Here is a 12,024-nt window from a genome sequence, read left to right on the forward strand (position 1 = left end):
TAGGTGGATGGCTATGCACAGAGGAAAGGAAACGGAGCTTTTTCTTGTCAATATTCGGTGAGGCATAGTTGGGAGAACCCCCCTCCTCCCCTGAAGTTTGCATTGTATTGCAAAATACAGTGAATTCCTGGCAGCCGTTGCAGTGGCACCCTGTGAGAGCCCTAAGCCTGGCAGTATTATCTAAAGGGAACGCAGTTGAATTGTGATCTATTGCTATATAAAAGGGGGCGGGTCACTCTGCTCGTTCCAGCTCCTTTTCTGTCATTACTGCTGCAGAAGCACCAACCAAACGCAGCTGGCACGCCTCTTCCTTGGCTCTTATATAATATGGGGTTTCACAGGGCAATGATGTAGAAATAAAGTCAAACATTCTTGAGGCAGACTCATATTACTTGTCGAATTGCTGGTGCTCACTTTGCTGTGGGGTGTAGGGCTGCTCTCGGAAGGGTGATCTGTGGCCCTGTTTGATTGAATTTTGGAAGGTGTGCAGGATGGCTCCAAATGAGACAGGAGATGAACTTGTTTTCTTTGTGAATGGTAAAAAGGTAAGGAAGATTCCAGCTTTCTGTCCAGCTTGCTCCTGGGTTGTGACTTGATTATTTGTTTTTCTAGTAATCTTTTTCCTTCTCTGAAGTTTTCTAATATGAGCACAATTGTCATGACTTTTAAATATTAAAATTGAGAAGATTGTTTATTGCTTTGCTAACTGACTTTTTCTCTTCTTTGACTTTACCTTGTGAATTATTCAAAGAGTAACACAACTATATAATGTGCCTTTTCCTTTTAGATTTGTTGGCAATAATTTACTACAATTCTGAGGCAACTACTTTTAAATAAAGGTGCACTAACTTAGTACAGGCATTTCTACTAGAAATAATTTCAGTAATTACAACAGATCTGGAAAATGTAGCTCAAATGTAAGCAGCCATATATAATTCACATTCAGTAATTCTGGTATTTGATTTTTAAAAGGAATTTAAGTAAAATGTTCATTCCATTTCCATCTTAGAAGCTATAAAACTTGTTAAAATCCAAGCCCATTAACTGGTACTGTTCCCCAGATCAACTGCTGACAATTACCTAAAGAGACTGTGTCTCACAGGAGGGTGGGGTGGTCCTTGCACATGCTGGACACCTTTGAACAGTTTGTCCCAGGGCCCCGTTTGTCAGTTTGGACTTCCCCCAGCGAGCATTGCAGCCTTGACTCTTCAAAAGCTTATAACAAGTCAGGGTTGCCTCTTTTTTGAACTATGAGTACTAAGTTAGTTCTGTTTCTGAGCTCAGCTCAATGCTGATCTTGCCCTGCCACCTTCCTCTTGCCTAGATACTTGGGCAGGGAACATCGTGCCAAAGCAGCTTCCAGCTGGGAAACTTGGAGAGGGTTGCATATCTGCTGTGTACTGTGGAGCCACGAGTTTGTGGACCTTCCTTGTGCACTGATTAGGGGTAAAACACATGCAGCACTAAGTTCGGGCTAGAGAAATAATTTTTTAATCCCTTGAGGGATCGCACAATCTTGGTTAAAAAGCTCTGTGCCCTGCCCTACAGGCTGGCACAGAATTGCTATCAATTTTGCTTTTGTTGATCTTTCGTGCTAATTTAATCAAGTGTAAATGGGGATAAGATTGTTACTACAATTAGGGTGTTTTAGTTATGAATTTGGATCCCAAACTGGATTGGAATTTGAACTTTCCAAAGTACTAGGGCATTTGATATCAAAGTTTTGTTTTGTCTACATATCAATATTTAGGTGGAGAATTAAGTTTATCTGGTATGGATTATATGTTAGTCAAAGAGCTCTTTAGTGTAATACTGATGTATAACCCAGCCCTGGTTCTTAGGTTTTATGAAGAAGGATGACAACTGAAGCTTTGCTCACACAGATCAGTAATGGTTTGTATGTCGATGTTAATTGACATATCAGCCATTCATTGTTTCTAGAGGGAGGTGAAAACTTGAAGCTCCAAGTTAATCATGACTAGCTAATTGAGCCTGGTAATTGAGATTATGAAGCAGTGGCACAGGGTGATCTGTGAATTTATCTGATAAATTTTTGGTTATGATGGGCACAGATGGTATGAACTTGTTCTTGCTCTGTGACGGTTTTAGTGACTTCAGATCCCTCCCTGTGAACCCCACTTTTTAGAGGGCGAACTGGTAGCCTTTTGAGTCTTGCAGTAGGAGATTGCCACAAACATGTTGGGCAATCCAGACCCTGATACAGGCCAAGTGTACTGTCTGTTTTCTTTCTCTGGTATGTTCTAATGGAAGACAATTGTAGTTTTGGTGCCAGACCAGCCAAGGTTCAAAACCAGTATGCCACTCATGGTAGGTATGAAGAGTTTATAAACAAATTCCTGTGTACATTTACAGCTGGTGCTTCTGCATTGGTTGGTGCTCAGGTATTACAAGAGCACTGATTGCTCTGTGTAAATCAGTAGAAAAGCCCTTCTTCCTGAAGGAGACTCTTGGGTAACATATGAAAATATGTGTTAGTCAAAGCAAAAGAGAAGAGACTGAGCTGCACAGAACTGGTTCTGTGGGACTTTTGTGCATACAGGGTGAGGTGGAGGAGAAGAGAAAGAGCAGCCTTAGACCCTGAAGGCTAGCAGTAGAAGACAACCAGTTCCTTTTGTATCTGCTGTCTGTTCTTGCTATGTCCTGGAGCTCACGAACATGTTGCAAAATGCCATCATCCTTGGTGCATTTCAGCAATTTTTATGGAACTGCTGTTCCTGTTTACAAAAGCCACATCTTGGAGCTGACCTTGTGCATGTGTAAAGGGGCTTATCACAGTGGGATCTTGGTAGTTGTTGGCTAAAAAAACCCCACCAGGGAATGGTTAATATTACCAATAGTACCACCTCATTCCATGTGTCAAGGCTGTCTCAGCATCCTTCCCTGCTGCTCATGGAAGCAGCAGTGCTAGCAAAGGAGTAGGTTCCAGTGCTAGCAAAAGTAGTTCTCTCTGACCAGAGAGAAGAGGGCTTCCTGGGTCGTTCTCTACCCAGAGCCTCCAATGACATTTTTTTTTTTCATATCCCCTTTTTGGGTGTGCTGTCAAAGTGGCTTTGAGGTACACCCCCACCAAATGCAGGTTTAAAGAGAGAGAGAATTGGACTCATGGGGCAATCTGATCTGTGGCAGCAGCTGTGGTTTGTTGGGACATTTCTGCACATGAGAGGTTATGTGATAGAACGGGTGATGGGAAGTGCTTGGGCGATGCTGCTGAAACAGCAGGTAGCAAGTCAGGATATGGCTCCATCCATCTGGAGTCCTGACTAAATATTCCAGTCAACTTGCTGCAAAGAATGTGATAGCATGGCCAGTGGGAAAGGTTACTGCTGTGTGAATTTGTGACAGTTTGACATTGCTAATGCTGATATTCTGTCATAGTACAAAACTGCGTGATAAGAGGTGTTTGATAAGATAGGGACTTTCATGGCAGCAAATCCTTCTCTCTTGCTTTAGCTCAGTTTGCAATGTTAAGAAAAAGTCTCCTCAGAACAGCTGAGCATACTTCACATTCAGGATTGTTTATTTTAAGCACCTGTTTACTTCACTGGGCATAAAGCTTGGCACACAACTAACTCTGTTATCTTGATGGTCAGCCTAGGCTAGAATGGAAAACACCACATGCAATTTAAAGCTAATAGTGGCAATTTTGTTCTCCTCAACAGACAAATCTGTCTCATGCATATGTAGCATGTAATTTTAGTTCAAAAATGTGGAGTCAATATTTCTATTTCGTTCCTGAATGTTAGGAGGGGGTCTATGCTGGAAGCCACATTAGACATCTTTCAAAGCCCGTGCATGTTTGATTGCAGATGGGACCAGCCAAACTACAGGATTTTTTTGAGCTTTGGGACCTGCTGCGTCCTATATAAGCAGTGAATTACAAGTTTTCAGTGTGCTGGTTTAAAGCAGAACAAAATATTCTCATGACCAATAGCAGATTTACATTGTGTGTTTATATGCAGTTCATCTGTGTTCTAGTCATTTCGCCTAGTAAATGAATTTGAAATTTCTCGTTGACTTCAGAAGTACACATTCACAGATTTTAAGGTCCTAGGGGACCTTTAGTGTTGACTGGTCTGATTTGCTGCATGGCAGTTTGGTTAAAACATTTCACCTTCTCCTCTTGCAACTAATTGAGTGACTAGGGACTAATGATTAAATGGGAGCTTGTCATTCAGAAAAGCATATGTTTCTCATTTAAAGACCCGAGCTGATGGAAAGCTTAGCATGTTTGGTAAACTAGTAAAGTTTCTGTTTTCTTTTCCTTTTTGTTTCTTTATTTACCTTGCTCAACTACTGTTCTTTTAAATTGAAAAATCCTTTCTTTAACTTTCTGGGAATACTAGTTTAAATATGACACTTCATGTTGTAAAGGCAAAGTTACCTGAGTTAGTGAAAGGCAGGTAGAGAAGACAGCAAACAAAATACTTATTGAGGTCTGAAATTTTGTACATGAAATCATGGGCAAGTGAGCTCAACACGTCTCTGGACCAGCCTATGGGCTCTAAGAGTGTAGAGTACTGCTTAGGAACTTGTTCTGTGTAGTACTTAAGGCTTGAAGAACCGTAGGGCCAGGCTGGACTCCCTGCTGAGGTGATCTGAGTATATAAGATTCATAGAATCAGTAGACAAATAGATGTATAGTACAAACACAGCAGTACAGAAAATTTGGGAGCCATTTGACTGTCAGTGCCATCCTAACATTTCCAGCAAAGTTTCCTTCTGCATTTGATCAATATTTAAGCTACCACATGTGGTGAAGTTTGCAATTTTGAATCTGTCAAAACATAGTTATCAATCTGATGTATCTGGCATTATGGCATTTGGTTTAAAAAAAATTTGAAAAACCCTAAAAAACAGGAACTGAGCAAAAAGGAAACATTTCTTTGCAATATCTAAGTAGGCTGATCCAACTCCCACTGAAGGCAATGGCTATAATTCAGTTTCCTTCTGTCCAAGGACACTGGGGGATATGACCAAGAATTGTTTTGGTGGGTAAGATATTGAGCTGTGAATCATACTGTTCTGGGCATCAGACAAGAGAAGATGTTATCCCCACCCACAGAGTTTTAAAATATTTTAAGAACAAATCACAGCAGGTGATTGTAACAAACCACTGGAGGAATGACAAAAGGACTGACCACTGGAGGACAAAACCAGCATCAATGACAATGAACAAAAGGCAGGAACAGTAAAAAGTTCTTACTCTGTGATTAGCAAGAGAGACTCGTAAACAAGCATCCCCCCACCAGGAATCTGAGTGCAAAGAAATGCCTCCTTGCTTTCTGACGTGTGAGATTTGGTTTAATCCAGAATGTCCTGCAAACTCTTCCCCCTTATCTCCCAAGTCTCTGCCAGCATTGCAGATATACAGCTACAGTGGAGTAGTTTGAAGTGACTGAAGTAGGAATTGGGGCTATTGGTTTGGACAGGATAAGAGTGTGGATTGTTCAGGACATGTTCTAACTGCATAGTGGGAGCCACTTTCTGATAAAGTTGAGCAAAGGTTTGACTTTGGGATGTAACATATGCTGAAGTACTTCACTAAAAGTGTGTGGAGCTGAGTGGCTAAATGTTTTGCTGAATGAAGGCTTAGGATCGTGTTTATTTTCTTACTTAACTTCCTGAAAAGGAGCCATTGAGCCAAACTTTTAATTACTTGGTTTGAGTACATAATGGAGTGCTGCTTGGATCCTTTCAAGAAAACTTCTTGAGACATTTTCTTTGATCTAAGCTTAGAATAATCTCAGTAGTCTTTAACCATCTGGAAAACTATTCTCTGTGCCTGGCTGGCTTGGAAGCTGCTTTGGAAGCGTTTGCAATGGCCATTGGCACAGCCCTGAAGAAGAAACTCAGCTTGACAGTGAGGGTGTGAGTTGCTGGGAAAGGCTCTTTGCCTGTGAAATGGCTGTGAAAGGCCTTTTGTCCATGGGACACTTGTAGTCACGAGCACTTTTTTGAATTATCTGCTCATGTCTGTCTGTTTACCAAACTACTGCAGAGTAGTATGTACTTGCTCTCAACCAGCTGGTCATGAGAGAGCCACTGTATGCTCTTGTTTCTATGTATCCAGAAGGATGCTCTGAACAGCAGCAATATGAGTGCTGCATGATTTAGAGTAAGACATCCCCAAGCTAAAAGAATGAACTCTCTTTCCTTGTAGATTATCTCCAATGCAGGAATGACTTGTGCAAAAAATGACCAGTTGTGTTTTGTAGCAGCAACTTTATCAGATAGTTCTGAAAACGTGGACTCAAATAGGAGGTATGAACCTTGTCTCTTTAGAATAACCCTGTCACGTGTCAAAGGCATAAAATTGAAGCAGTACAGAGATTGTGCAGGTTTCTTATCAGTAAGAAAAAAAGGCTTACACAAATCACCTTTGTTTCAATTTGCCCTTCAAACCGGGAGTCATTAATTTAAATAAACTGTAACTATTGTACTTAGGACTTGCACAATGTAAGAGCCAAGAACACATGATTACATCCTGGCACAGAGTGAATTTGGAAAAGTTTCTTGACACTATTAATAACAGGAAAAGGGGAAGACAAGCTCTGTGGCCATTTGGAGGCAAAGGCAGAACTTTGGTTTCTGACCATCGGGCAGAGGTTGAAGTAAAATCTAATTTTATGTCTAATAGGTAACTGCTAATAGTGTTGTTCACTAATAGATGGAGGTGACTCAAAATGTGCAGAGAAAGTTTCTCCTTGGTTGGAATTTCACATTCCCACATTTAGGATGGCTACTAATGTAACACTGATTGATTTAACAGTATCAGGGAAGAAAGAGAAACTTCAAGATGACTGATAGTTTCTGTCTGTCCTGCAGCACCTGTATTGGCCATGTTAGGGTTTCCACTGTTGTTTTTTCTCTACAAAGTCTATTACTAATGCCTCTCTGTCATTCTGTTTATCTGCTCATTTTCTCTGTCTCTTCTAGCAGTAAGAAGGAGAAGGGACAGAGATCAGTTATGCATGGTCAATAAAGACGAGACACAATTTGGGGAGATGTCAGGAATTCAAAACTTGAGTACAAAAACAAAATTCAAAACTTTCTCCTCTGCTCACTACTAATTCTGTTTGGCATTTTTGATGAAGTTGTTTTTAAGATTTGCCGCAGTGTGCCATGGCTGAAATACTCTCACGTGTGTAACGCATATGCTTTTCTCTGTCAACAATGAATTCAAGGAAACATTGTGTCTGGGTACCTGACCAACATTGCTGAACCTAATACGAGGAGTTAATCAGTGGTTCTGCTTCTTGCTTTGGAAAAGAAGTTGCAGAAAGACCGGGCTTTCTCCTTCCCACTAACATGTCTGTGTTTTAAAGTGTTTTGTGTGTAACAGTACCTTTCCCTTCTTGCAGGTGGTGGAAAAAGATGTGGACCCAGAAACAACTCTGCTAACCTATCTAAGAAGAAAATGTATCCAGTGTCAGAAGAAACTGCAGAAGGCTTTAAATGCCTACAGCATTTCATAGTTGTTTACTGTTCTGCCTGTCACTTGAATGCTAGGCAGAGCTTGTGCACAGAGTATAAGAGGGAGTGCTCTGCATGGTCTGGTATTTCTTGCTGGCAAAGATTACAGCTGGTATTCCAAGCTGAAACGATAGCAAATTTTAAATAATATATGTTAAATAAACTTTAAATAATTTATTACTATTTTAAAGGGAAAACTCTCAGAACTGTTAGGAATTAGAATACTTTGGAAAGAAAGCCAGCTTGAGATGACAATAAAATTGAGGGGAATTCAGGTTTGTTCCACACAAATTGTAAAAAATTTTCTGGCCAAAACACTACAGCCACTTGAGCTGCTTCCTGTATCATCCAATAATTTGGATATTACTGGATAGTTAATATCCAATAAGTTGATTATCTTGTGGCCTGTTTGTCAGATGACGCAGGGATGCAAACTCAGAGGCAGGGGTTCCCATCACATACTGTGGGCATGTTTACATGAGCAGATGCAAGCAGTCACATTTCACTCCTGTTTGAAACTGATCAACACATGAATCAGATTAGCTTCAGGAGCTGGGTAGCTATTACTGTGATGACCAGGCTGGCTATACCAGGTCCGGTTCAGTAGGTAGTGTCATTCCATGTTTTCTGAGTTTTTGTCTGACCAGCTGGGTGTGTACATATGCCAACCTGTTCACATCTGTGTTGGTGTATTCCTTAAGAAGAATCATGCATACTTATTTCACCATACTGCTGTGTTCTGATTGTCTGGGATCTGAAAGAAGTACAGAGATATAAATCACGCTCCTCTTTGGGGTTTCCAGCAGAGCTATCAACAACCCTATTTTGTCTGACTGTACCTTGGGTGGATGAAGTTAAAGAGGAAAAATAAGTGGCATGACTCTTGTGCCTGTGTACACTTCTTACTGCTAGACCATTTATGTTGAAGCTTGTTAATATCTAATGCACATAGCTTTGTAAAGAGATAATTTGAGCTCTTCAAAACCTTCTGATATTTTACATGAACATTCTGGTGAACTTATTTTGTAGATGTCTGGCTAGGATCAGACAAATACTTTGAGAAACATGTTTTATTGAGGCAGATTAGCACTGTTGTCAAGAGAAACGTTGGATGGCATAGGAAAGTGTATTTCTGCTGAAGCAGGCACATGATTGTATGAAAAGTAGATGTGCTGCTTAGGGACATGGTTTAGTGGTGGACTTGGCAGTGTCAGGTTTACAGTTGGACTCAGTGATCTTAAAGGTCTTTTTCAACGTAAATGATTCTATGATAATAGTCAGTTCCAGAATCTTTGCAGTGGAGGCAAAGATGATTTGAGTTCCCTACATCATGATGCCTGTTGCTTTTCCACAGGCCTAAGCTGAGTATCTCAGCACAGACATGTGTCCATTGCCAATGAAAGCAGCTGTTCTTTTCCCACCAGAAGTCTCTCAACATTGGCCAATCCTCTTCACAATAAATAACAGCATCTAATTACCTTCTAATGAGTGAAGGAACCCAAAGCAGAAATGACTTGCGGAATTCTCTCCTGAAATCTCTTTGCAGAACATTTAATGTAATGCCTGATTGTAAAGTACAGACGTGCTCTGCAGCCTGTGGAGGAATCTGCTTAGGCCAGTCTGTACACTTTGTGAGTTCCCAAGTGTCTGTGTAGTGGTTCTGTGCCTCTCTGCTAGTTCTGGCTCGCAGTGTCTCCCTCCTGTGTTTTTTATGGGAACCAGGCTACTGGGGAGTGTACTTGGCTGGTTTTGTCCCTAGCAATGGGGAAGCCATCATAAATGGGGCCAAGAGAAGAAGCTAGGGTGGCCAGACCATGACTCTTGAGATGCAGGTAGTTTGTGAGCTATTCAAGTGCAGCTCCCATGTCAGTGCTAAACTGTGTGACTTGTAGCACTGTGTGACTGCCCCGCTTGGGCACCTTCTAGGTGGTAGGAATCAGCAGGTGTAGGAAGAAGTCAGCCGCCACTGGTGAGAGGTGCTGAAGGAGATGTCACCATGCATCTCGGGGATGTGGCTGCATGCCTGAACAGCTCCTGCTCAGCAATTACCGAGTGTTTCGTCTCCCTTATGCTATTTCCTTTTCTGAGAAAGTGGGAATTGTTGAAGTTCAGAATTTTTTTGTTTATTCTAAGAGTCTAACATAACATAATATCATGGACTGCCTCCTTATCAGGGCTTTGGGTGTTGATCTCAAAGCTGACATGCCAGCATTTGAAACTTTGCTAATGTTTCAAAAGTTATTAAGGAGAAAAAATGAGTGCTTGGTTTCCGGCAAGAACTTGTTGCTAAGCATTGATTGACAACTGTTTGAGCAGGCTTTTGCCAACACTCTTTGTGTTTTCCTTGATTCCTGTTCTCTCAGTGGGCCTATGTGGAACCAAACTAGGCTGTGGAGAAGGTGGATGTGGTGCTTGCACTGTTATGATATCCAAGTATGATCCCTTTCGGAAGAAAATCCTGTATCCTTTGCAATCTGAACTCTTCAACAGAGAAATGAAACTGGGCCAGATCCAAGTTCTTGACATTCCAGACATGCTACTATTTAAAAAAAAAAAAGTTATATAATGTATGTTTCTGCCAAAACATAATTTCACTTTCAAGAACATAAACTCAGAAGGCTAAAACAAGAAGGTATTTTTTTCCTACAGCATTGCACAGTGCTGATAGGGAACTATTTCATTGTGCCCTGAAATATCTGCACTGGCTGTAGCCTGCAAGCTATCTGCCTTTTCCCAATTCAGAAAACCTTTATGTTCCTTTCTTGCAATGTAATATAACTTTTTGCATGATGACCTAAGTGATGATTACTGTCATAAAATCTTTATTGCTATTGTACTACTACAGTAATCTGGTTTCTGTATGCCACTTTAATTCTATTGTAACCTTCAGAATGGCTCTTATTTCCTGAGACAAACTTTTCTCTTGTTCCCTCTTTAATTAATGGAAGAGTGAAGCAATGGAATCAAACAAAAAGAGGAATAGAGAGAGGATGAGGCAGAGGGACAGGCCCCAATTTATTTTTACTGTGGGGAATGGAAAGCACTGAAATCTTAGATATATTTGGAATAATGTTCAGAGATACTTTAACTTGGGATCATCTAACTTAGTGGTTCTGCTTAGTAACATGGCCTTGAATAGGATATCTTTAGACAGAATATCTCATTATTCTGTCTTGATAGAAATGGAGTAGCTAGTTCCTATAAGAATTTTGTCAATGTTATTCTATTTTACCTTCAGCCTGGACTTTTTCCCCCTGTGTACCCTCTAGAAACTGTTTCCTAGGTAAAAGGCCAAGAGCTCTGTGCTCTTATGTAACTTTGTGGGTTGGCCAGGCCAGCTGTATAACATCTTGGAATTTGTAGTCTGCTCCTATGAATTACTTACATGTGTTCTGTAGCTTAACATGCAAAGAGGATGTTTAAAGTTGTTATTTCGAGGTCAAATCCTATGGTGCATACTGAGTTTAAACTCCAAGTGAAGTTCATGAGAACTATGGCTGAGTAGGTGCTGTAGGATTTGGCTTGTAACTAATACCTGTATCACATCTGGTCTCCTGATGTATCCATTGCTACATTTTCTGAGTACTCTTCAGTCCTTCTGTTCCCTTTTTCCTTTGTTGAGCAGCACTGTCAAATGAAATGACCTTAATTTATTATTTTAGCCACCATACTGCCAATGCTTGCCTCTTCCCTGTCTGTGCCCTGCATCATGTAGCTGTAACTACTGTTGAAGGCATAGGAAACACAAAATCCAGGCTGCACCCAGCCCAGGTAAGCTGTTAATACTGGTAACTTTAAAACCCTCTACCCGTTTTTTTCTTCTTATGTTAAATAACCCTGTTCCAGGGTGTTGGGACCTCCATCATACCATTGAAGCCAGGAGTTTGACTTTCCACATGAGTAGTCTTTACTTGCAGGAACGACTAAGTGACGGAATCAAACTCCCAGGTCGATGCTGCAGCTCTGTTACGCCCTGACAAGTTAACTGCTGCTATCCTGGCTGACTTGCTAATGCTTTTGTTCTAGGGCTACATGGCTGTATTTGGTCCACATCTTGGACCAAATCCCAGGAACTGGGAAGGCTGATGTTGTGGTGAAAGCCTATGTAATGACTTGGAGCCAGGAAATCTGAGTTAGGTTTTGGCTCTCCTATGGCCTCCCATGAGTGCCCTTGGTTTCTTGTCCTGCATAGTTAGGAACCTTCCCTGCAGTGGTGCAGTAAGGTTTGGTTCAGCAATGCTTCTGGAGTCCCAGAATATTCTTGTTGGGGAGGAGTGACAGGAATGTGAAGCCTTGCTCTTCTAGCAAGGTGTTATAATGCACTCTTTATGGAAGCAGACTTGCCTCACCTTTGTCAGAAATACTGCTCCTTTAAGGGAAACGATGATTCATCTCAGTTTGTACAGTGTGTAGGACTTGTGCCAATATCTATCTGAGACAGTAAACAACAAAGTGAAAAATAAGTTAGACACACATGAATGGATGGCAGCTAGTCTGACCTTTGTTTGCTTGTCGTCTTTTCCCTACCTC

The 12,024-nt window shown here is 41.1% G+C and overlaps 1 protein-coding gene across 2 annotated transcripts in view; it reads left to right on the forward strand.

The window, feature by feature from the left end:
- The first annotated feature begins 295 nt into the window (after positions 1-295).
- XDH (xanthine dehydrogenase) overlaps positions 296-12,024 on the forward strand; it is a 51,522-nt gene continuing 39,793 nt past the window's right edge. Inside the window, exons 1-4 of one of the 2 annotated variants that reach the window (XM_010295786.1) lie at positions 296-545; positions 7,383-7,440; positions 9,858-9,954; positions 11,157-11,265. Coding sequence is in view for 1 of the 2 variants with exons in the window: in XM_010295787.1 (XP_010294089.1) it covers positions 9,917-9,954; positions 11,157-11,265 (147 nt within the window). In the remaining variant the exon portion in view is untranslated. The remainder of the gene's footprint in view (positions 546-7,382; positions 7,441-9,857; positions 9,955-11,156; positions 11,266-12,024) is intronic. The other variant, XM_010295787.1, reaches the window with a different exon arrangement.

This window comes from Phaethon lepturus, unplaced genomic scaffold (assembly GCF_000687285.1).
Source record: "Phaethon lepturus isolate BGI_N335 unplaced genomic scaffold, ASM68728v1 scaffold9151, whole genome shotgun sequence".
NCBI lineage: Eukaryota > Metazoa > Chordata > Aves > Phaethontiformes > Phaethontidae > Phaethon > Phaethon lepturus.